The sequence below is a fragment of the Aquarana catesbeiana genome, linkage group LG02 (genome assembly GCF_042186555.1).
Source record: "Aquarana catesbeiana isolate 2022-GZ linkage group LG02, ASM4218655v1, whole genome shotgun sequence".
Lineage (NCBI taxonomy): Eukaryota > Metazoa > Chordata > Amphibia > Anura > Ranidae > Aquarana > Aquarana catesbeiana.
This window is the reverse complement of record NC_133325.1, coordinates 453,742,324-453,769,427: the sequence shown is the minus strand read 5'-3', so window position 1 is coordinate 453,769,427 and position 27,104 is coordinate 453,742,324. Positions and strand designations below refer to the sequence as shown.

At 43.2% G+C, this 27,104-nt stretch overlaps 1 protein-coding gene across 1 annotated transcript in view; it reads right to left on the bottom strand.

The window, feature by feature from the left end:
• Positions 1-27,104, bottom strand: part of LOC141128354 (protein argonaute-3) — a 259,236-nt gene that overhangs the window by 63,225 nt on the left and 168,907 nt on the right. Inside the window, exons 13-15 of the mRNA XM_073615598.1 lie at positions 24,166-24,325; positions 9,679-9,769; positions 6,388-6,582 (exon numbers count right to left, since the gene is read on the bottom strand). Coding sequence (XP_073471699.1) covers positions 6,388-6,582; positions 9,679-9,769; positions 24,166-24,325 — 446 coding nt within the window. The remainder of the gene's footprint in view (positions 1-6,387; positions 6,583-9,678; positions 9,770-24,165; positions 24,326-27,104) is intronic.

Here is a 27,104-nt window from a genome sequence, read left to right as displayed (position 1 = left end):
CGCGTCTGACATCGATCGGCGGATCTCCTGACATGGGGGGTCTGCGCTGATTGTTTATCAGTGCAGCCCCCCATCAGATGCCCACACTGGACCACCAGGGAAGCCGCCAGGACCACCAGGGAAGGGGGCAACATGTGGATGGCCAGGTATGTACACCATCCACATGTGCAAATGAATGCCCAATCTGTGCCAATCAGTGCCCACAAATAGGCACTGACTGGCAGCATTATGTAACAAATTACATCAGTGATGCCCATCAGTGTGATCAGTGCCACCCATCAGTGTCCATCAGTGCCACCCATAAGTACCCATCAGTGCCACTTATGAGTGCCGCCTATCAGTGCCCATCATCAGTGCCCGTCAGTTCCACCTCATCGATGCTCATCAGTGCCGTCTTATCAGTGTCTGTCATTGAAGAAGAAAACGTACTTATTTACAAAAAATTTTAACAGGAACAAAGAAAAACGTGTTTTTTTTTCAAAATTTTCGTTTTTTTTTTATTTGTTGCACAAAAAATCGCAGAGGTGATCAAATACCACCAAAAGAAAGCTCTATTTGTGGGAACAAAATGATAAAAAATTTGTTTGTTTGAGTACAGTGTTGTATGACCTCGCAATTGCCATTCAAATTGATACAGCGCTGAAAGCTGGCTTGGGCAGGAAGGTGTCTAAGTGCCTGGTATTGAAGTGGTTAAATAGTATTATGTTTTTGCCTGTTTTTTGCACTACAAATAGGATATGTGCAGTGTTCATAGGAATTTAATTTTTTTTTTCAAACTTCAGTCCGGCCCCCCAACAGTCTGAGGGACCGTAAACTGGCCCCCTGTATAAAACATTTAAGGACCCTTGATCTAGGGTGTAAGAGAACATTGTCGTGGAGAGGTATGAAGAAGGGCTCTTTGAAGTAAAGTCACTAGTTGGGATGAGCTGGGATACGCCTAACAGATTTGAGAGCAACCAGAAAGTCTACTTTGCTGTCAAGAGACTGCAAGGGAAAAGAACCAAGGTAAGGTCACAGGGGAGCACGGGGGCTGCAATAGGGGGGCCTAATACGAGAAACACTTTGAACAAAAAGGTATTTATTAAGGAAAGCAAAGCTAGAGACTTTTGAAAAAATATAAGGCTGAAACCTGTCCTTTTAGAGTGCTAAGAGACAGATTCTGGTCAAGACCTGCTTGTAGGACGGTCAGAATTTGGTGAACAGAGTAATTTCCCAGATCAAATCAACTGAGCTTACACCAGGTGAAGTAAGCTTTTTAGGTACTACAATAAGTCTTCCTGGACGTATATCTTAGGACTTGCAATTCAACAGCCATGCTGTTAAAGCCAGGAACTGTGAAGCAAGGCGGAATAGAGAGCCTTGAAGTAGCAGACCCGATCTGTTGGGAAGTGCCTTCTGCAGGAAGTCTGAATATTTCTACCTACCAAGTTCTTCTGGGCCAGTTCTTCCTCTCTCACTCTATTTTGGGAAGCAGATGAGGTAGAATGCTCAGAAGAGGGAAGGCACAAACAAACCAAGGGATAACTAGAACATCCAAGGCCTGAGTTAGAGGATCCCTGGTTTTGGATACAAACAGGTTGTTGTTGTTCGAGGCTAGGATTATCCACATCCGGAGTCCCCAATTTGTGGAATATCAGATTAAACACATCTGGATGAAGAAACCATTCACTTTGATTAATGCGGTGGTTGCTGAGGTAATCCACCTGCCAATTACCCCCTGAGATGTTGATAGCAGAAAAATAGCTGAAAAACAAGCTTCCACCCATGAGAGGATCTAGTTTACTTCCTTCAAGGCAGCCAGGCTCCTTGTGCCTCCTTGATGCTTCATATATGACACACCGGAGGTTTTGTCTGACTGCACCCGAACTGTATGTCCCTTTAGAAGGGGGTTAAATGCTGGAGGGACAGCCTGACAGCTCTGAGCTTCAAGATGTTGATGGGGAGTTTGGTCTCCCCTTGACCATATTCCTTGAACTATGAAGAATTAAAAGACTCCTCTTCAGCCTGACAGACTTGCATTTGTTGTAAGAACCTTCTAATTGTAAGGGAGGAAGGATTTTCCCACTGTCAAAATTGAAGTGGTGGGCCACCAGGACAAGGAGTTTTCTGGTTTGTGGGAATAGAAGCTATGGGAATAGAAGCTATGGTCTCTGCCATAGCTACCAGTGAGAGTATTCAACTGAGGGGTACTCACAGAGTAGAGCATGGGAGATGGGGTAAGTGTGTCCGGTAAGTTCAGCAGAGTAGGACGTAAGGCAGGAAAAGGGTAGGAGTACATGGTAACCTAAGTGTAGACTGTCCTGCAGCAAATTTTTGCCAAGTTTGCACCGATCCAGATACATTGCTTTTGTAGACAGGTAAGTCGATTGAAGAATTCTCAGGACTCAAAGAGTGGGGTAGGATTATAGGGCAGGTGCCCCAGAGGGGCGTGTCCTCAAAAAGCTTGCCAGTGTACAATCACTTGAAGTTACACAGCTATTACCCATTGTGCATGAATACAGTAAGTTGCCTGTGTCCTGGATTGTAATCTTTTACTTTATTTGTAAACAACTTTGCAAGGCTTTGTATTAAAGCAGAATTCCAAGAATTCAGCCACTTTGTAAAAAGAGAAGGCTCCAATCCCTGGAGTGCCGAGACACTCCAGGGATAGGGAAGGTGAGAAATACACAGAGCAGCTATGCCTGTCCCCTCCGCTGCCTATTCACAGAAGCCTTGGTATTTTGTGAATGCGTTCACATAATACCAAGGCTTCTGTGACTGGGCAGGAGGAGGGGAGGGTCAGGCAAAGCAGCTGCTGCGTCTCTCCTGTTCAAGATACAGAGCTCAGGAGAGCTGTCTTCCGGGAGTACTATAAAACTGTCAGATGTAGATAACAGAATAAAGCTCAGAAGTCATGAATCATGCACCTCGCTGGACTTAATTTATGCTGTGCCTTTTTTTTTTTTTACAAAGCAGCTGAATTAGACAAAGTAAGCACTTTTTAGCGACATGAACAATTGTTCTAAAATTAACTCTGGTCAAACTAGAAAAAGAAGCACTTTTTTCCATTTGGTATGTCCTTTGTTTATAAATCACATAATATTTTTTTACTTAAATATCAAAAGAAATCCTTGTTTGTACTAAAGACAGGTTTTACTTTGTTGTTGTGTTTTTTTTTTAAGTAATTAAAGGCAAACTTTTTATTTTTAAAAATAACAAACATGGTATAATTTCCTGCTCTGTGCAATGGTTTTCCACAGAGCAGCCCTGATCCTCCTCTTCTCTGGTCCCCCACTCCTGGCTCCTTTCCAACGCCAAGTGCCCCTCATAGCAAGCAGCTTGCTACAGGGGGCACTTGTGTGTGCTTGCTCCTGAGTCGGCTCTGTGTGTCCATAAGACACACAGAGTGTGGCTTGGCCTCGCTCTATCCTCACTGGCTGTGATTAACAGCAGCAAAAGTCAATGGTTCCTGCTGCTGTGTCTGAGCCAATGAAGAGAAAGAGAGCCTCTGCTCTCATGCACATCGCTGGATTGAGATCGGGCTCAGGTAAGTATAAGGCGGGCTGGGGTAGGGGTGGTTGCAGAAGGTTTTTACCTTTAAGTGGATGGAAGCCCATTCATGAAATCTGACCTGGACACATATTTGTAGTGTTTACTTATCTTTCTCCAAAGCCCTAAGTCCCGTGACTTTCTGCTGCTCCGGTCCCCTGTTATCAGCATGATAACTTCTCTGACAAGTTCTCCGACACAGGAGATATAAAAGCAGCTAAAAATTTTGTCAGGGAGGAAACTTAGAGATAGATAAGCAGAGAGCTGGTCTATTCACAGCACAGCTCTGCAAGTTCCTTTGCCTATGTGGAGGGGGGCGTGTGTGCTTTTCCTACGAATAAGCTGTCACAGTGTATGCCCAGACTGCCCTCTCACCGCTGACACAGGAAGAAAAATTGTAACACGATGAGCACTTTCTAAAGAACATAGAAAGCTAAACACAGCAAATATACATGTAAAACTTATGTAAGGAGATTTGTTTCATCTCGGTCTAACATCCCAGGCTGTTCACTTCACTGGGTATATGTGAGGGTTTATATCTATTTTAATGTAGGTTTTAGAGCCGTCACCCTAATACTGGCTTAACCACCAGTTGAGTCACTGACTGCAAATATGCAGGTTACCCACTCAGGATTTTCTTACGTTAGTGCCTGCATACGTGCTCCAGGTCAGGAAGTAAGTGCCAGGGTCAGAATGTCAGCTTGGAACGCACAAATTTAAAACAAGTCAATGACAGATTCAATATATCTATACCTTTAACATTTAAAAAATACAATAGTTTTTGTCGTGTTAGGTACACCTAACATTTTTTTCTGAATGACTGCACCAAGATCATCAATTACACATTGCATAAACCACAGAGGGTGCAACACATATTCATACAAATAGTACTAAGTATAAAATTGATGCGCTTTAAATAAATAGTGCACAATATGCTGCTGCGACTAAGCTTAAATCCAGGAATAAAAAATGCATACATGTGAATAAAATAAATACATAATTATGGTGCTAATACATGTGTTAAAATTGCCAAAAAAAAAAAAAAATGCCAAAAAAAAAAATCTTCAAATTGGTGATGTGACGGTTAGTATAAATAAAATAATAATTATTATTTTATTTATACTAACCGTCACATCACCAATTTGAAGATTTTTTTTTTTTGGCATTTTTTTTTTTTTTTTTTGGCAATTTTTTTTTTTTTTTGGCAATTTTAACACATGTATTAGCACCATAATTATGTATTTATTTTATTCACATGTATGCATTTTTTATTCCTGGATTTAAGCTTAGTCGCAGCAGCATATTGTGCACTATTTATTTAAAGCGCATCAATTTTATACTTAGTACTATTTGTTTGGTTATCTGATCACCCTATATTGATAGCAGCTTTAATTTACTGATTTTTTTATAGCACTAACTATATTGGTATATATATATTTTTAAGCACAATTTATTTATATCACACATATCTATCCACATCAGCGCTTGGTTTTTATTCATTTTTTTAGCACATATTCATACAAAAAGCTTTCTGTACAAACTGTAAACTTAGCATTCCAAAGGCTTTTAGGTCAGTATTTTGGCATACCAAGGGTGATCTTTGTTTTTATAAAGGAAGCTCAGCATGCAATATACAGTAACATGCAAGAATGGCAAACGCATGTTGATACATAATTATGTGACTGGTTGGTGGTTCAAAAGCTGCAGGCTTTAGGGTTGCTTTACTTGTACTTGCTTCACCGCTTTGTAAGTCAATGATCTGAAGCAAGCGTGTGGCCAATGAAATTTCACTACAACTTACCATATATTTTGGGACAACAATGTAGTAAAAAGCGAAGAAGAAGAAGAACAGCCCCACAGCATTTAGCTTTGAACACAACCAAACCCCCACCCCCATAAAGAGAAAGGACTTTGATTGTAGTGCCCATGTCAACCTGAAAGTGGATGCCCTAACCACTGGATGCTTTAAAGCAGTAGTAAACTTAAATATAACCAAGTAGGTTAATGCCATAATGTGCTATAACACTAGTACATTGGACTTGGCTTATAAAACGAAGCACTCCAGTTGCATACTGTCACCTCTGCAGGCACTTTCATCTTGACCTCATCTTCCCTCTGGGTTCGTGCTCTCTGGCCACTTGAATGACCAGGCTGCGATGACGTCACTCCTTTACATGGGCAGGGCAGTCGCCATAGCGCAGTCTACATCCACAGCACACTCAGTGTTCCGTACATGCAAAGTGTACTGTGCATGAGCCAATTATGTTTGTTGGCTTAAGCCAATGCCACTAGCTATTAAATTGTGCATGTTCAAGCTGTTTTAAATGCACTTTTTATACTTTTACCTTAACTTTATTACCAATTTAAAGTAATCACACTGAACCATTATATATTATACCTGTTGACAGCAGAGCTTTGACCTAATAGCCCCCATTAGCAAAGGTTTGGTGGTGTTGATTAGCATGCAAATGCCACAGGTGTGACATTGCTGGAGTACATAGTGCCAATAAGACAAAAGTGTACCTAAAGCCAAACTACATTTTTTTTTAAATTTTCGATACAGTGAAGAAGGGTTAGAACCTCAGTTAGCATTTTAGTACTGTCTGCATTCCAGCTGGGTGGGTTCTACCCTTTCTGTGCCCTGGTGACTGTTGTCACTGGGACAGAAAGTGATGACAAGTACAACATTTTAAAGTGGTTTTGGCTATAAAATTCCCCTCAAGTAAATGCTCCCTGGATAATGCTAAACATATCTCTGTAATGGCAAGCACTTTTCTTTGTTGACAGGTTCTGTTAACAAAATTGCACATCTATTTCTAAAAACAACTTTCTGCAATCCATACCAGATACAAAACTAACCTGTCGGAACTGTCCTTCTGACACGCCATCTCGGTAAAAGATGATTCGGGTGGGTTTGAATCTTGTGGATTTGTAGAACTGGATCAGAAGCTCCCTCACCATGGAGGCAAGATCATGGATAATCTCCTGCCGAGGGCGTTGCACCCTAACTGTGGCACAGTATCGGCTCGGGTGGGCATCCATACTGCCTACAACCTAAGAAGTATACAAATGTGAGATAAGGTTTTACAACTTAATAAACTAAAGTAAACTGCATGCTAAGGACTCAATCACATATTCGAGTTTTAACGAAGCTTACTTTTCCTGCACACCACAAATAAATGGAAAGAACTTGTTTACCATAGTAGACAACAGAGCAATTCAGGCAAATTTGGTTTTATAAGATGCACTGTGACAAATCCAGGTACATAAAAAAACTGTGGGAAGAAAAGAACTGACTTTTAAAGTTCAGTTTGAGTAAAGTGTCTTAGGCGACTGCCTATCACTACACTCTGCATTAAGTGTACTCAAAACGGATGCATACAGTAGTTTGGTCAATGAGTCGTCACCATGCAATTTATGTAATTAGACTTATCTGAATTAGGCACCTTTTACGGTTTTTTTTTTTTCCATACATCTAAACACTCTTCAATATTAGCCTGTATTTTTACACAAATAGGCATTTACAGTCATAGGTGTAGAGGTGTTTAGAGGCAGAACCCCACCCCCCCACCCCCCACTGCCAGTGCGTTCAGGAGCAGCAGCGTTTTGCCAGACGAAACACACGTCAAGCATTTTTTCTGACAAAAGGCTGCTGCCAGAAGGAAAGACGTTTAGGAGAGCTGGGCAAACACCCAGTGTGCATGAGGCCTTAAGCCTACAGCTTAGGATGGAGCCGCTCTACTAACAATCCGATGTTAGTACAGTGATCTCTGCTGCTGTGCTATTGTGCTCTTACAGGATGCCCCCCCACCAGAACACTTCGTCAGCGCAGACTTTTTTGGGTCATGATCCTTCGAAAGAAGCCAGCCGAACGGCTTCTGTTGGACCAGCTGCCATAAACACGGGCCGGATGCCTGCCAGTTTCTATTGAACCGGCCGAAGCCGCCCAACATTTGGCCAGTGTATAACTAGGCTTCACTCCTTTTGTCTAGAACAGAACATAACAGTTCTGTTTAATTGCAATGTGCAGGAAAAGTATGCCTCTGTAACATTCTAAAATGTGTACGAGTCCTTAAAGTGCAGTTTACTTGTCCAATCAGGTGGACCACATGGACTGGGCAAACCTTATGTTTGTTTTTGAAAGTAGTTCTATTACTTAGGGCTCAAAACATCAAAAAATCAACATTAGCACCTGTAGACATGGAGGCAACTGGAGAAGCCCATTTATTACTCAAGGGGCCTAGGTTGATGGGCTTTGGAGTGGGGTCTGCATTCTCATTCAACTCTCCTGGAATGCAAAACCCATTTGAAGCAGATCAAATGCAGTTCAGGAGGAGATCAAAAAATACACCTGTCAATGAATTCAGAAGCGATTCAGGCTAGGTTCACACATGTGCAGTGCAAATTCAAGTTCTGTTTTCACTGCAAATTTCCAAAGCAGCTGTTCGCACTTCAGCTGCGATTTCAGATATGGTTCAGATATGAATTATAGGAGTGAGCGGCCACCGGCGTCTTTAACAGATTCCCGCCTGCCGTCATATGACATCCTGGACTTTGAGCAGTGATACCTGAATAATGCCTGCAGCTACAGACATCATTTAGATATCGACTTTTAGAACCAGCGATTCCCTAAGCCATAAGAACGATCATAGCGGCTGTTCAGCCGGTTGATCGCTCTTACGGGTGGCGAGAGGGGACATCCCCCCCTCGCCCCTCTGATGCTTCTACTGACTCACCCCTGCCATCGGAAAGTTGGAGAAGAGATCCGCCGGCCCCCAGAGTCTCTATGATCGTTCGGAGAATGGGCGCAATGTTATGATGTCATACCCAGCCTCTGCATTCAAAAAAATGGGAAGCTGAGATAGTTTGTTTTTTATTTCAGGCTTCCCAGCCTAGAGGTGAGATGTGAGGTCTTATTGACCCCATATCTCACTGTAAAGAGGACATTTCATGCTTATTACTATTACAAGGGATATTTACATTCCTTGTAATAGGAATAAAAGTGATAAAAAAAAGAGTGTCAAATTAGAAAAATAAAAATAAAATTAACAATAAAATTTTTTTTTTGTGCCCGTCCCCATGCGCTCGCACGCAGAAGCGAACACATGCGAGTCTCGCCCACATATGTAAACGGTGTTCAAATCACACATGTGAGGTATCGCCGCGAACGTTAGAGCGAGAGCAATAATTCTAGCCCTTGACCTCCTCTGTAACTCAAAATAACTCCCCTATGGGAATTTTTAAGTACCGAAGTTTGGCGCCATTCCACGAGCGTGTGCAATTTTGAAGCATGGCATGTTAGGCATCTATTTACTCGGCGTAACATCATCTTTCACATTATGCAAAACAATTGGGCTAACTTTACTGTTTTAGTTTTTTTAAAGCATGAAACTTTTTTTTTCCAAAAAACGCGTTTGAAAAATTGCTGCGCAAATATCATGCGAGATAAAAAGTTGCAAACACTGCCATTTTATTCTCTAGGGTCTCTGCTAAAAAAATATATATAATGTTTGGGGGTTCTATGTAACTTTCTAGAAAAAAAAATATGGATTTTTACATGTAGGAGAGAAATGTCAGAATTGGCCTGGTAGGCAAGTGGTTAACAATAGCTGGTTGTTAAGGACACGGCTGCCGGCTTCCCAGCCTGCTCCTTAAAAATCGATGACTCATCAGCTGTTAGCTGTATGTAAACCAAAGAATTGCCAGAAATACAATTTGAGGAAAAAAAACACGCCAAAAATAAATAAAATTTAAAAAAAACAACACATTGGGTCCCCCCACCCACATCCATACCAGACCCTTAGGAAATGGATTTTGAGTGGATCCCCACGCTAAATTTTTTTTTTTTAATGGCGTGGGGTCCCCCCAAAATCCATACCAGACCCTTATCTGAGCATGCAGCCTGGTGGCCAGCAAAGGGGTGGACGAGCAAGCGCCCCCCCCCTTTAAACCAAACAAGGTCACACGTGCCTTCAACATAGGGACAAGGGCCCCTTCCCCACAACCCTGGTCAGTGATTGTGGGGGTCTGCAGGCGCCCAGATCTTTTATTGAATATTAAAAGCAACCGAATGTAAAATGGTTATAAAACAGCCAGAAATAATACTTTCTCAAACAAGATCTAGCAAACATGTCATACACACAAACTTACAGCAGCAATTGAAGGCTTTTTGCCATCACCAGCAGGAGGGTGAGTAACATCTGCTCCTAAGAAGATCACAGGTTGTTGGAAAACAGACGGTCTATGGAAAATCCACAAGAAATGAAGAATCTTACATTCATATACAAATGATTTGAGAACAGGTTCATGAACGAGACATAGGTTAAGAGTGTTGCTTCCCTTTAACTGTATGCATGTAGCTGTGTGCCCGATATATAAACATTCTGGAGTTCACCACAACTACCAAATTTAAAGTGTGCAGGCTAGGCACCCTCTAGTGTAATTTGGATTCAAATATATTCAGCTAAGCCTGCTGCGCTGGGAGGGGAAGCTTTTCAGTATTCAAGTAGATTTGTTCATTAGGCTCAAATGTGAACTGAATTATAACTATAAAGTGAACCTGTGCCTAGACGATGCATACTTTAATATTTAGAAATTCTTGAACTGTAAAAGCACTTTAACCACTTGACCTCCAGAAGCTTTTACCCCCTCTATGACCATAGCAGATTTTGCCATTCAGCACTGCGCTCTTTAACTGGAAATTGCGCAGTCATGCAACACTACACAAATTACATTTATATTATTTTTTCACACAAAGCTTTCTTTTGCTGGTACTTGATCACCGCAGTTTTTTTTCCCATATTGTATTAACAAAAAAACAAAAAAAAAAATAAAGACAACAAATTTTGAAACCCCCCCCAAAAAAAACGATATTTTCTATTTTCTGTTATAAAACACTATATATATATATCATAAATTAAGGCTAAAATCTGCTACATGTCTTTGAGAAAAAAAAAAAAAGGTTATAAGGTTTGTGCGAAAGTTATAGCATCTACAAACAAATGGTATATATACTGGAATTAAAAATATATATATATACTAGTAATGCAGGTGATGAGCGATTTATAGTGGTACTGAGAAAGTGTGGTAGGCAATCTGACACTGACACATTTTGTGGGAACTGGCTAACAGACATCACCAGTGACACTAATACAGTTATCAGTGATAATACTATACACAGTCACTGTACTAATGACACTGGCAGGAAAGGGGTTAAAGAGGAGTTCCACCCAGAGGGGCCGTCAAAAAAAAATAAAAATTAAAAGTCAGCAGCTACAAATACTGCAGCCGCTGACTTTTGGACACTTACCTGTCCCTGGGTCCAGCGATGCGGGGGATCGAAGCCCCGCTCGTCTCCCCCCCCCGCTCGTCGGCGCCGGCATTTCAACTGTGGGCGCCGGGCTGTGGCTTCACAGCCTGGCACCCTCTGCGCATGCGCGAGCGGCGCCGCGCGCCATGATTGGCCGCCCAATCTCCTGGGACCTGTAATGGGTCCCAGATGATTGACAGGAGGGAGGGAGCAGAGCGGAGCCCTTCCTGTGCCTGGGGGGGAAGTGATGTCACCAGCCCAGGCAAAGGAACAGGCAGACTACGAGGGACCACCTAGCAACAGGCATTTAGAGGTAAGTGAAAAAAAAAAAAAAATATCCAAATGTTTTTTTGTTTTTTTTTTTAGAATTTTTACAGGTATTTTTGTTTTTTGGGTGGAACCCCACTTTAACATCTAAAGGCAATCAAGGGTTTAACAGTATGCCTAACAGGTGTAATATATGCTGCTATTACTAACAGATCTGTCTGTTTTTTTTCTCCCTGCGAACAAGCAGTCAGATTGCTTGCTCCGTGTACATGGTCCCATGTGTTTGTACACACAGGACTCTGTGCTGTGACTGGATATAGCAGCATGTCTCAGCCATAAATCACGGCTGGGACCTGCTGACATAACCATGCTGTGTTCAACCACAGCGCGGGTCAGCCTCAACCCCCCCCCCCCCCCCCCCCCCCAAGTAGGCTGGCAACATTTATTTAAGTTGCTAAGCCTGCAGCTGCCGCTCGGTCTTAGTAAATCTACTGTAACCGAGCGGCAAGTAGTTGAAACAGGACCTCACTGACCTCTGTAGCTACAAGCATTATGGACAAATTTGTGTCCAAAGCTCACAACAGAGGCACTGAACTCTTTGTTTTTTTGCCTATTACTTTCTATGCTAGCAGGTGTTTATCAACAATCATAATCACACTAAAGCAGACTTTAAAGGCTTTATTGTGAGCTTTGACTATGAATTAATTCACATTACAATTACAGAGGTCAGAAATGGCTTGTTTTAAAGCTTTTTTACTTTCCTTTTTTTTGCTAGTTAAATCTTGCTAGTAAATTATGTTAAAGTGGTTCTAAAGTCTAAATGTATTTTACCTTAATGTATTTCCTGCATTAAGGTAAAAAAATGCTCCACTACCTGTTTCCATCCTGCCACCCCACCCTTGTCCCTAAACACTCCCAGTACCTGGCACCTCTTACTGATCCAGCGTTGTCCCATCTGCAACACCACTCCTTCTCTTCCTGGTCTTGCAAGAAGGCACAGGCAGCAGTGGGAGTCATAGGCTCTTGCTGCCATCAGTCAAATCCTGTGAGGAGGGAGTGTGGGCTTGGCCAAGCCATACTGTGTCTCAATGGATGTACACAGCCGTGCTCAGGAATGCATGTGCACAGGTGCCCCCTTAGCAGCCAGCTTGCTGAGAGGGCACTCAGACGAAGGAGCAGAGAATGCCAGCAGGGGAGGGGGGGGGGGTTGGGGGACTTCAGAAGTGGAGGCAAGGAACTGGTATGTGCAATACTATTACACAGAGCAGGTTAAGTATAACATCTTGTTTTATTCTAATAAACAAAAAAACAAAACCCTTGCAATCACTTACATCTATAGTCTGAGCACAAGTGCAATTAATTAGGCATCAGTCCCCTTTCTACTATACCTTTTCAGCATACTGCAAAAACGCAAAGGCCATTGCCATAATTCGACCTGAATAACCTATGATGGGCCCGTTTTGGCTCTATTCAAATTTTGTTCATAACGGCGGAGCATATTGTCAAAAGTGGCAGCATAACATTTTTTTTTAGAGTGGATAAGAGGTCCTTCCCCTTGATGTCCAGGTTTGTTATGCTTTCCTCCCCACTACCTGTCCTGTTGACAGCAAATTGGTTGAAGTGTGTTTCAGTCACAACTGTCTATATAAAAAAATGAGGAAAGGGAAGAAAAAAAAAAAGCGAAAAGACCTTACTATTCCTTTTGCTAACCAAAATCACAAGCAGAAAAGTCAGCACAAGGGAGGTGGCTCGCAGTCAGAAGGATGTGTCCCCTGTGCTTGCCTCTTGTGTGGATTCCTCTTCAGTTACTGCAAATCTTCTCCAACCCAATGCCCCAATGGGGGGGGGGGGGGTAATAGAACTAACAGGACATCAAAGGCTCTTATTAGGACAGCCTGACTATGCCCAATCTTTCAGCCATTCATCAAAGCCATAAAACAGCTTCTATGAACTGAACACAATCTATGAATGGAGGGGCAGACCTATCAATTATCTGCCCCTCCTCCATTCTTAGAAGCTGTAGTTTGACTTCTAAGAATGGTGGAGCTGTGTGGAAAGGCCTATTGTAAGTTATGCCCCTTGCACTGATTGTTCTGTTTGTAATTTTGGCTGCACTAAGGCTTTAAAACAGGGGTAGGCAACTCGGGGCCCTCCAGCTGTTCCAGAACTACAAGTCCCATCATGCCTCTGGGAGTAATTGTAACTAACTGCCAGACTTGCAATGCCTCATGGGAAATGTAGTTCCACAACAGTTGAAGGGCCCCAGGTTGCCTACCCCTGCTTTAAAAGAACACAGGGTCAGAAGGTATTCTCAGACCCATGGATTATACTGCCACCTACAGGAGATCTAGACACCAAAAAAATACGCTAATGTAGACTCTCCCACTTCCATGATGCTTTGATTTCATGCAAAAGTAGTAGAAGGAGTGATCATAAGTTGGAAGAGTAGGACCTGTGTCCTTTGATAACCTCCAAAAAAAGGGATTTTTTTTTTTAATTGTAACTCAAAAATCCTGTTTTCTTAATTGTTCATTAGGGGACACAAAGTCAAAAGGAATTTTGAGATGCGCGACACATCCAAATGCTAGCCAACTGAGGGGTGGGCAACACAGAAAACAAAATGTTAAGACCATAAAGCAACCAGGTAAAAAACAGGGGTGCTGAAAGGCCCAAGAAGGTAGAACCTTCTCCTTAAGCAAAGGGCATTTTGCATGACTGACACTTGTCTCACAGAGGTGATGACAACAGGAAAAGTCAACTTGCGAGTAAAAGCAGACTGAGGGATAGCTCTGATAGGTTGAAATGGCAGTGTTTGAAGAGCTTACAGAATCATTTTGGAGGTCCCATGGAGTCACAGGTAGATGTATAGGCATCCAATCACTATAGCACAGATGTGACACTTGATAGCACTCAGGGACAACTGTTGATCCAGATAAGCCTGGAGAAAACTCAGGATGCGTCACCAGAGAGTATTTCTTGGGATAGAATTTCCAAGCCTCGCACCATGCAAAGTACACCTCTGGGTAAGGAGACAATTCTCCTGAACCTACACTGTGTCATAATAGGAAGTCTGCCTGCCAATTTTCCAATGATTTACTGCTGTGCAATTGTCCTACTGAATCTGGATCAGATGACCATGCAGTTGAGAGGTCTAGCATTGGAGGGGCAACTGAATCACTCATAGCTCCAGGATTTTGATCTGGAAACGAGCTCTCTCTGGCAATTAAGTTTCTGCACCGTGAAGGTATCCAGGACTCCTCCTCAATCTGTCAGGCTGGTATCTGTCACAAGGATTCTCCAGACCAGTGGGAGGAAAAATTTTCTGATTCCCAAGGCTGAATTTGTGATCCACTAGGCCAGGGATAACCTGGTCTTGGGTATCATGCACACGTGACTGTGCAAAGGATGTGTCTTGTCAAACGCAGCCAGAATGTTGAAATTGCAATGGTCTGGGGTGCAAGTGGGTGAGGGTACCTGAAGGAAGGCCAAACAACAAACTCAGAACTCTCATGCAAAAGCAGCAAGTATGCTGTAAGTGTATAGCCCAGTGCTATTAGCGTTCTCAAACTTAATACTAAGTATTACTAGTACTAAGTAAAGTGTCTAAAGCACCAAACAATTGGAATTATACATCAACAATTGAAATGATAACATTCATATCATATAGAGTCCACTCTGCAACAATTTCTCATCTTCCAAGAACATGTTCTTGGAAATAATATGCTTGGTGCAATATGGGTTTAACTAGTTCAGCTCTTTGGACAAGCTGGGGGTGGGGTCTTTGGAAGAGAGAGGGGATCAAGCACCAGCTAGCAGTATCTCTTCAGCCTGCTCCCTGTTTGAAAGTGATCGGCTGGCTGTACAGTGCAGGTGTTAAAGTATGCCCCTGCTGCTGGAAATCCCCCCCACTGCTTATACTGGGAGTCCAGGAGCACATCCAGCTGCTTCAGGATGGTGAGTGGGAGGAAACGGAGGGACACCTGTCCCTTGATTTCCTCTGCACTAAATGAAACCAGAAGAGATGATCACTTTGTCACTTGCGGTTTCAGAGCTTCCATTCCTGGACTAGTACAGCCAGGGGAGCATCTAACAGAGCAGATATCTTCTTGATTAGATGTTTTGGAGGGCAGGGGAGACATTGGGGTCTAATTTCTTCAAAAAGAGTACCTGTCACCTGCCCAATACCATCACATGGGGTTTTGTTGAACCCTTGTGAAAGCAATAAAGTTACATTTAAAAAAATAATAATAAAGTTTGTTAAAAAAGAAAAAAAAAGAAGGTTATTGTAACACTCATTGCCCCACACACACCCACAGATGCAAACGTATGCCCAGGTTGTTTACATGCATGTAAATCACAATTGCACCACACGTGAAATATTACCATGAACGTCAGAGTGAAATAATGCTAGCACCAAAGCTCACTAATGAGCGATAAAGGCTTTTAAAGAGTTGCCTATGGAGATTTTTGGGTACTGTAGTTTTTTCAATTTCATGGGCGCACACAACATTAACCACTTGCCAACTGGGCCAATTATGACACTTCTCTCCTCAAACATCCACCAGCTCAGTGATGTCATCATGGAGGAGTGGAAAAGGACTCCAGTGGCAACCTGTGAAGCTCTGGTGAACTTCATGCCCTAGAGGGTTAAAGGCAGTGCTGGAAAACAATGGTGGCCACGCAAAATATTGACACTTTTGGGCCAAATTTGGACATTTTCACTTAGGGGTGTACTCACTTTTGTTGCCAGCGGTTTAGACATACCCAATTTTAGGTAAACTGTAAAAGATGATGTCATTCTGAGTAAATAGATTCCCAACATGTCATAATTTAAAACTGTGTATTCCCATGGAATGGTGCCAGACCAAGGTACTTAAAATTCTCCATAGGTGATGTTTTAAAAGGTTTTGCAGGTTACCAGTTTAGAGTTACAGTGGGAGTATGGTGCTAAAATTATTGCTCTGACATTTATGATGATACCTCATGTGTGGTGCGATCACTGTTTACATATGCGTGTGGGACTTGTGTATGCGTTTGCGCATAATCACGGGGGTGGGCTTTACATTTTGTTCCATTTTTACTATTTATTCTAAAACTATTTTTTACACAGTTTTTTCATTTTTTGTATTATCTTGATTGCCATCACAAGGGATGAACATCCCCCCTTGTGACAGCATGGGCTGTGAAAGGTCCTCTTTACGGATTTGATGCTTTGACAGTTTGCAAATGGGACTCCCAACACAGCATGGAGGGAGGAAGTACCCCATGAACTTTCATTTCCAGAATGGGCATCTCCAAAAATGCAAACTCAATGTCTCTGCTTTTACAGCAAATAATGGCATAATAGAGGATGCAAAATATCTTAAACCACTTCATAATTTCAATCTCTTTATTACAGAGATGTTTATGGAATATTTGATTAAGCAAACTTAGATGCCAACCAATTCCTAGCTGCCAAACTCTCTTCTTTTTTTATGCTTCAAAATGGAAGTCCAAAATGTACCTGAATTTGAATTGTTTTGGGGGCTGACATTTAATATCTGCTTTACTTGGAAGCCACAAATAAAGCTGTAGTGGTTCAAGCGGTCAATATGCTGCACTCATATATATTCTGCCACAATGAGCAGGATACGGTATTAGACAATAACATTTTTTTACATTTTAATGATAACACACAAAACCACAGTATCTCCATGTTTCTGTAGCCAAGGCAGGCAGATCATGAATGATATGAGGGGCAGGTACGATGATATGCATAGCTTCCCATAAAACACCACAGCACCCTGCCTCAGTGCTTTGTAGTTGGTCCCTTTCCAAGAGAGTGACTACTGGCTCTTGGGATTGGTGCAAAAAACTTGGATAGAAGAAAGTGCAGGATCAGTGGTCAGAGGAAGAAAAGAGAAAATCCTTGAAATGTAGAGAGCAGAGTCTGCAGAGCACTTCAGGTTTTCCAGGAGGGGATCAAAAGGTTATTATCTTCAGATTGTATCATACAATATCACCACAGTGGCCTACATTATCAAGAGGATACCCAAAGCCCTTCGCTGAAGGGCTGATGGTATTAGCAGGGGAGATTCTCTCTTGAGCACAGGGGCGGATCCAGAGCCTAGTCTCGGGAGGGGCACTGCCAGAAAATATGTTTTTTTTTTGGGTAAATTTAACGGGGAAATGGCTGGTGTTAGCGCTTCAATCATCACGGCACCATGGTTGTTATGGTGTCAGGATGATTGAAGCGCATTATTACTATTATTACCTGGTTATAAAAAATGAAATGGTTCAACTCACCATAGAATCAGTGGGAGCCCCGAGCGTGTCACTTGCCACTGTTATCTGCCACACGTTGGGGATTGTCACTTGCCACGTCACCTGTCACTAGATGCGGATTGTCACTTGCCACGTCCCATGCCACACGTTGCGGATTGTCACTTGTCACGTCCCATGCCACACGTTGCGGATTGTCACTTGCCACGTCCCATGCCACATGTTGCGGATTGTCACCTGCCACATCCCATGCCACACGTTGCAGATTGTCACATGCCACACATTGCGGATTGTCACTTGCCACGTCCCATGCCACACGTTGCAGATTGTCACATGCCACGTCCCATGCCACACGTTGCGGATTGTCACTTGCCACGTCCCATGCCACATGTTGCGGATTGTCAATCACCACGTCCCATGCCACACGTTGCAGATTGTCACTTGCCACGTCCCATGCCACACGTTGCAGATTGTCACTTGCCACGTCCCATGCCACATGTTGTGGATTGTCACTTGCCACGTCCCATGCCACACGTTGTGGATTGTCACTTGCCACGTCCCATGCCACACGTTGTGGATTGTCACTTGCCACGTCCCATGCCACATGTTGCGGATTGTCACTTGCCACGTCCCATGCCACATGTTGTGGATTGTCACTTGCCATGTCCCATGCCACACGTTGCAGATTGTCACTTGCCACGTCCCATGCCACACGTTGTGGATTGTCACTTGCCACGTCCCATGCCACACGTTGCGGATTGTCACTTGCCACGTCCCATGCCACACGTTGCAGATTGTCACTTGCCACGTCCCATGCCACACGTTGCGGATTGTCACTTGACTGCTATAATTGTCTGCTGTATCCCAGTCAGAGTCAGGCTTATTTAACTGGTGACCCCCTGTCATCAGTGCTGGGCAGGGAGGAATGGGCTGGCTGCTGCCACTGGGAGAGCGATGGGAGCAGAGCGAACACAGGGCTCATCCTGAGCGGATGTGTCAGCGCTGCATCCCGCCCCAGGGGGGGCAGCAGAGAGATGATGTAATCTCTCTGCTGCCGCGGCTGCCTGTGCATTCAACAGTGTGGGCGGAACTGCAGGGATGCAGGGCGGCGCTGGGCGGTGAGAGATGATGTTATCTCTCTGCTCCACCGCCCGCTGGCTCCCTGATTGGCCAGCAGCCGCTCACAAACTGTCACTGAGCCGCACACAGCGGTTCACGTAACGGAGCCGCCCGTGCTCTCAGCTGTGGAGCCGCCCGCCGGCTCCCTGATTGGCCAGCACTGCAGCCGCTCACAAACTGTCACTGAGCCGCACACAGCTGTTCACTTCGGAGCCGCCCGTGCTCTCAGCTGTGGAGCCGTCCGCCGGCTCTCTCACCCACAGCGATGCCTGCCCTGCCCACCCACTCACCCACAATCTCGGAGGGGGCAATTGCCCTGTTGCCCCCCCCCCTGGATCCGCCCCTGCTTGAGCAGAAAAGATTTTTGCCTCTTTCTCATAAGTTTATCTGAGTCGCCATCAGGCTGATCAAGGCGAGTGGTCCCCTTCACCTAGAGATTTTTCAGGATCTAGTGAATCGTTGGGGGTCAGCCCGAAGTGGATCTGGTCACATCCAGGAAAATGTGACCAGAAAAAGGAGTACATGCATTGCAGAACATCTGGCTCTACAGACTCTGTTATGCATTCCCTCCTATATAACTTCTACTACAGAAGCTACCACAGATCAGACACACAATTCTTTTTGCTCTCTTTTGGCTAAATAGGGATTCATTTACACTCCTCCTTTCCCTGGCAGAGGGCCCTCTATGGATACTTTCTGTCAGACCAGAACTGGTTTTGCAGGGACCAGTCGGCACCCCCGGGTTCAAAGCTTGAAACTAGCCACTTGGGCTTCTGAAGAAGAAATCTTAAGACAGCAGGAGTCTCAAAAAGAATTATTAAAACCCTGACAATTGTAATCCAGTCATAAAGGCTATGGAAAGATATAGAAGAAGTTCAAATCATGGATGGAAAAAGGACAATCATTTTTCCTTTAACACACCAACCATTTTGGATTTTTTACAAGATGGGGTGGACAAAGGATTGACCATCAGCACCTTGAAGGTCCAGGCTGCAGTCCCAAGTGTTTCTGGCAAAGATCTATCTTGGGAGATTCTCTTTTCCTACTTTTTTTAGGGCCTTGTCTCGTAAAAGGCCAGCTACAATAAATTTGTGTCCCAGCTAGGATCTGTCCTTAATTTTGCAAGGTGTAAGTTGGTCTCCATTTGAGCCAAATACAGATGCCACTATCAAATATCTCATGCTGAAAACAGTGTTCTCAATTGTCATTCTTTCTGGCCACAGAATAAAAGAGCTTCAAGCCCTCTCGATTAAAATGCCCTTTTGACAGTCTGGGATGCTTGGATTATCTTGAAAACGGATCTAGGTTTTCTCCCGTACAATTTGTCCTATAGAACACAAGACATTGTTCTACTTTCCTTCTGTACAAATCCATCTAAGGACAGAGAGAAAAGTTCAGTGTCTTGGATGTTGGAAGATGTTACCATCTTACCTTGATGCAACCAAACCCTTTCATCTTCACAGGCTTTGTTCGCTTTGCAGATAGACACAGAGGCGAACGAGTCTCTAAATTGTTCGACCTTGCCATGATGGATCAGATAGGTCATTTCAGAATCTTACAGGGTTATGAATAAGGATTCACCTGGCTATGCACTCTACACTAAAGCTTAAGCAACTGCTTAGGCAGAAAGAACTGGTGCCACCCCAGAGCAGATTTGTAGGGCAACCCCGTGGTCAAGTTTTTTTTTTAACATTCATTCACCACTACAAGGTGGACCTGTTACCAAGTCAAGATCAGGCTTTTGGGTGTAAGTTCCAAGCAATGGTCCCACCATAGCTGGTAAGTTTTCAGATTTCATCTCAAAGGCTCTCCCTGGAAGGATAGCCAATTTCCCATCCTGTTCTTATATGGTGGTGGTTTTATTATGTATATATTTTTTTAGGTCTGTCCTTAGGTTCTCACTTATAATGAAGTGTGTGTGTGTGGAGGACGGTCTTTTAAATCCCAATCCAGCAATTTATTTCCTGTACTGGGGAGGAGCTCCATATCTCAGATGCTGTCCGAGAAGACTACTGGAAACAGTTACTGGTAATTATAGCTCTGAATATTGATTGCCAGTCTCGTAAAATTGCAGTATAGGTTGCCTTATGACAGTCACGAGGCACCCATGTGTGTCTAAAAGACTGGTCAGCACAGCCTGTTCCCTATTTCTTGAGTGACCAGTCCCAGCACCGTCACTTCACAATAGATCAAAGCACGCACTGCGAATATGATTGCTGCCTGCAGTCCAAAGGGACTAGCATCAGGTGCTAGTGGCGTTTGTCTCTCCCTGCCCGTTGCTACCCATTCATAATAACTTCACTCTTTGTTTTAGTGAGGCTCTTTGCCCATGTCTAGGCTCTAGTCTCAATGCTCACTTATTCAGTGATTATTACGTTCGTTTTGAATAACAGCACCACCAGAGTTCTTGCAGTTGTACATTACCCTTGTGCTCACTTGTTTATTTTGAATGAATAGCATGGTCACTTCAGTTGCAGTGGCACACTGCAGACAGTAAAACTCTGATTTATTTAGCATCATCCAGCAACAAATAAAGAAAATCTTTCTTATACCCAGTCAGTAACCAGCAGCCTACACATCCGCCTTGGCTCTTGGAAATTGACAGGAGGAGGTAAAAAGTACTCCCGTCATAGCTGCACGATGATGCTTGGTACTAAATAAAGCAGAATTTCCCCACTGCAAGCAAGCATAAAAGCACAGAATGCTGGAAAAATGGAAAGTGCGTTTGAGAATCATTAAGAGGGAGATCAGTAATCTCTTGAAGCCCAAGGGTCTTTGAGGACTGTGTGGGCGATTGTGCAAACAGCTACAGTATTCCACTGTAAGGGTTTGTTCACACGGATTGCAGCCCTTGCTCCTGTCTAAAAAGATATGATCCATGGTGGATTTTATTTCAGAGAGCAGTACAGGCTTTCAGGAAGTGATACTACTTTTTTTGCAGCCGTATAGGGATTTTGAAAGGGAATATTGCACTGCAACTGAGAGCCTAGCATTTAGCTCGCGATTGAAGTGCAGCCCCATTCACATGGCAAAAATTACACCCCAGTAGGGCTTCCAAACATGACATGGGCATCATTTTTGCCACAGCCAGAGCATGTGTACAACTCCATTTGGCAACCGTAGCAGCATTAGGGTGTGGATGTAAAACCACTGCTTAACCTCCTATTTTACAGCTCTCCCAAATGGCCTACGTGAACGAGTCTTAAGTGATATAACACAGACAGAGCTATTCATCCAAAATAATCAGTCAGCAGGTGACAGCACTGGTAGCTTTGGGGGGGGGGTCAAAAGAAAGGTGGGAAATTGTTAAGGTGCAAGACACTGATCTTCTACGGCTTTGCTCAGAGATATCAGCATTGATTTACTGGGCAACAGTCAACTATTTTTGGGTAGGGAAGAGGAGGATGGATAGATGACTTTCTAAATAAGCAGCAGGGCATGCCTAAATATGCACGGAAGAGGTTACAAAAATTTTCTCGGATGCCCGCCTAACCAATAGTCCCTTGGATCCTGTTCCCTCAATACTACTACGGTCACTCTCTTCTTCTATCCTATGCTCCCTCACCCACATCTTCAATCTCTCCCTCTAAAACATTCGCAGATCACTCCCATTCTTAAAAAGCCCTCACTGGACCCTACCGACCTGAACAACTTAAGACCCATCTCACTGATCCCATTCACCTCTGAACTTCTAGAACGCTTAGTCTACAACCGTCTTAGCTCCTACCTCAATGAAAATAACCTTCTTGACCCCTTACAGTCTGGCTTTCGCTCGCAGCACTCCACGGAAACTGCCTTACTAAAACTCACTAACAATTTACTAACTGCTAAAACCAACAGCCAGTACTCCATACTCCTACTACTTGACCTCTCTGCGGCCTTTGATACTGTTGACCACCCGCTCCTTCTCAATAAACTACATTTCCTTGGCCTTCGGATTCTGCTCTATCCTGGTTCTCTGCCTATTTATCACAGCGCTCCTTCAGTGTCACCTACAACTCTGTCTCCTCCTCTCCATTGCCCCTTTCTGTGGGGGTCCCCCAAGGCTCGGTTCTTGGACCCCTTTTCTCTATCTACACCTCCTCCCTTGGTCACTTAATAACTGCCCACGGCTTCCAATACCACTTATACGCTGATGACACCCTAATCTGTCTACTCCTCACCTCACTCCTTCAGTCTCCTCTCGCATTACTAACTTACTAACTGACATATCAGCATGGATGTCGCACCACTTCATTAAACTAAATCTCTCTAAAACTGAGCTATTAATATTCCCCCTGCCCGTGCCCCCCTCCATGACTTTTCCATCAAAATCAACAATGCAACCATCAGTCCCTCTCCTCACGCCAGGGTACTAGGTGTAATCCTAGACTCTGACTTGTCATTTCAGCCTCAAATCCAATCATTTTCAAAAGTTTGTAGAATTCACCTCCGTAACATCTCTAAAATTTGCCCCTTTTTAACAAATGAAACCACCAAGCTCCTCATTCACTCCCTTGTTATCTCTCGCCTTGACTATTGCAACTGCCTTCTCATTGGCTTACCTCTCCATAGGCTATCCCCTCTTCAGTCTATCATGAATGCTGCTGCCAGACTTATCCACCTTACCAATCGCTCAGTGTCTGCCAACCCTCTACTCCAATCCCTACACTGGCTCCCAATCACCCAGCTAATTAAATTCAAAATTCTAACCACAACATACAAAGCCATTCACAACTCTGCCCCGAGCTACATCACTAATCTTGTCTCCAAATATCACCCAAATCAACCTCTCCGCTCTTCTCAAGACCTCCTGCTTTCAAGCTCTCTCATCTCCTCCTCCCATGCTCGTCTCCAGGATTTCTCCAGAGCCTCTCCCACCCTCTGCAACTCGCTACTTCCATCTATCCGGCTATCCCCTACTCTTGCTACCTTCAGGTGATCCCTGAAAACTCATCTCTTCAGGAAAGCCTATCACGTCTCCAACTAATCTCCTACCACTTCCATCAGCTCATTCCCCACAGTTACAACCTTTTGTACCACCTGCCCCACCCTATTAGAGTGTAAGCTCTTCTGAACAGGGCCCGCTTAATCCTCTTGTATTTTATTGTATTATAACTGTATTGTCTCCCTTTTATATTGTAAAGCGCTGCGTAAACTGTTGGCGCTATATAAATCCTGAATAATAATAATAATAATAATAATAATAATAATAATAATAATAATGCAGGAGGCTACATATGGCCTTCCTGGTAATCCCTACCCAAAGGCTGCTTTGAGACTCCGGATAGAAACCCTGATGTTATAGACTTAGAGATTAGAAGTTAGAATTTGATTAGGGAGCAAAGAATGCAGAAATCAATTATTGCGTACATGGGTGTGGAGAGGAAGGCTTAGAAATGCTATAAAGTAAAGAGTAAAGAGTAAAGAGATGGGGAGAGAGACGCCAAGCTGCTAATAGCGCAAGTTTTATTAGTAGAAAGTGTTAAAATACAAAAGCTTATTCACTCACAGACATTGCTGGTGTTACGCGTTGAAACAGGCTCCGTGTAAAAGTCATCAGTTTCGAATCCAGAATCCACAATGTACTTTTTGTATTTACAGCTTCAAACAAGCTCAGTTTCTTACAGGTTGGGGGAAGGTGTGGCCAGACCAGGAACAAATTTAAAAGTGCACATAAACAAATAAAAACATTTTCTTACCGTTGGTGTGGAACTAGGATATTGTTAATTCCTCCCAATTTTACATTAATTTTTAGGCACAAATTTGAGAGTGTTTGAGGAGATGTTTTTATTACATTCTTCACTTGGACACACTGAGTAGCCATACCCAGCAATGTGTCTCCAACACGCTTTACCTCCGCTGAGAGGGATAAAAAAAAAAAAAAAAAAAATGGTAACAATAATTAGTGGTACAGGTGAGAAAATTAGTGACTCAATTGCATAGACACTTTTATATTACCAGCCCCAAAGAGAGCAGCATCAGCAGGATACCTCATAAAATATGTTTAACCACCAAGCAGCATAGGTGCCAGCATCTGGTTTAACCACCTCAAGTCCATACACTTCGGACCATCGCTTGCTTTTATGTAATATACTTTGTATATATATATATATATATATATATATATATATATATATATATATTACTGTCTTTTGCCACAGTGGATTAGATCCCATTTTCCTCTATATGTGGGTGTATATATTTTTTGAATGTTTTTTCTATCTATAATAAATTATATATTTTTTTATACCTTTGTGCAATAATATATACGCCTGGAGTTGGCCGCTTAATGCCCACAATTCTTTTTCTTCTTCCTCTATTATACACACTTTAACCCCCTTCCAGTCTAGGCCAAATTTCAGTTTTCAGTACTGCGATGCTTTGAAAGACAATTACTCAGTCATGCAACACTTTACCCAAATTAAATTTTTATCACTTTGTGAGACAGATAGAGCTTCCCTTTAGTGAAAATGAATCACTACTGTGCGTTTTATTTTTGCTATAAAAATGAAAAGAAAAAATATAGCAAAAATTTAGAAAAAAAAGCAACACTTTTTTCTTAGTTTTTGTTATAAAATTTTGCAAATCTTTCTTCGGTTTGGGGAAGTTGGCTTGATGCAGTAGACCTGATTATAGACATGCTGACTTTGTGGTGTGCAATATTAAAAGAGAAGTATGGGTTGTTGTTTTTTTGTAGATTCATACTTACCTAGGTGAATGCAGCATCGAACCGATGCTGCATCTGTCCCCCGGCGTCTCTTCACTGAGAACCGAGCCCCAAAAACATCACCGATGGCTCGGTTCTCTCACCTCCCCGAGAGGAGAGATGCAACCTGTCAATCAGTAGCTCTCCTGCTCTGATCCTCCACGCTCACTGGAGTGCTGAGCTGTGGAGAGGAGGGCCGTCTCAGCGGCTGAGAGAGGCTGAGACTACCATCAGTCCAGGCAGCTGGTGGATCCAGACTTCCATTGACGGGATGACGCGCTGCCTGGACTGATTTCAGTGACGTCAGCAGAGAGCGGACTTCAGACCGCTCTCTGCTAAAAATGGGTCACAGGAGTGCAAAACGAACCCATATGAGAAGCCCAGCTAAACAAGCTCAGGCTGGACATCTCCTTTAATGCTCTATTGGCACTGTTATTTCTGTTTTCAGCCATTAGGTGGGGCTGTATGTTCTCTTTAGTGAGCTCTATGCAGTTGGAGGCTGTACACATTTTTGAAATGTGTTTTTCTGGATTTTTTTTAAGTTGTTCTGTCTCTCACTGTTAAAGTAAACCTACCATTAAAATTATAGACTGATCACTTCTTTGTCAGTGGGCTAACATACTAAATCAGCAGGGGATCAAATACTGTTTTCCCCCCACTGCCAAATAAAACTTTATATTATATATATATATATATATATATATATATATATATATATATATATATATATATATATATATAAAATTCTGCTACTTTTTTTGGTAAACATAACCCAGCAGAGTATATATTATTTCATCTGACTGAAAGTTATATAGCCTACAAACTATGGAAAATGTATTAAAAAAAAAAAAAAAAGAAAAATCGATCAGTCCTTACATACTGCCTGCCTATATCATTTCTTGAGGCCCTAAAATGCCATAACACCATAACAGTACAAATATCCCTAAATGACCCTCTTTTGTGGAAAGTAGATACTGTAGAAAGTAGTCCAAGTATTTAAAAGTTTTTTTGTCAGTTTTTTGGAAAAATGAAGAAATGAAATGTGTTTTTTTTTCCCACAAAGTTGTCCTTTTGAATTATTTCTAACACACAGCATTGGCATACTTATAATTACACCCCAAAACACATTCTGCAATGAGGATACCACGTGTGACAATTTATCACAGCCTAGATGCATAGAGGGGACCAAAGTCCAAGGAGGCATTCCAGGGGCTGTAATCTGATCAGCAGATTACAACCCACTGATCAGCGTTATTAACCTCTAATGTGACCGCCCCCCCCCCCCCCCCCCCCCACCCATGCCACCGCTTCCCTGCCCTTTGCTTCTCCACCTCCTGCCACTTGCGTTCATCTTAAACTGCTCCCCATTGTCCTTTCCCACCCCCTTCACTATATACTAATGTAAATTCGCTATTGTCACAAGTGGGTGGGTTCAGGGTGCAATGTTCTGCGCGGCGAGCCCAACCTTTTTCAAGCCATTTAGAGCCTCAGGCTCTAATCGTGTGGTCTGAAAAAAAAAATTTCATACAAACGTATGAGTCCGGCAGCCTGCAGGGGGGCAGCACCCCTGCGCCCCTAATGGACCGGCTGCTCCTGGTAAGACCCCTTTCACATGGAGCGGACTCTGTCAAGCATATTCGCCTGCTCAGCAGGGGATCTGTCTGCTGATCCCCGCTGAGCAGGCGGCTGACAGGTCAGCGTCCGCTCTGCTTATGCAGAGTGGACACAGGCACAGCCCGCTGTTTTCTATGGGGCGGTCAGATGGAATCGGACCGCCTGTCCACTTACATACGATCTGCTAGATGAATGGGGAATGGAATCCCCATCCGTCTGTTTTTAGCAGACTGGACTGGATCGGATGCAGGCAGGTGTAAACGGACACATGTCCATTTATATCAGCCTCTCCATAGAGAACAATGGGTGGTCCGATTG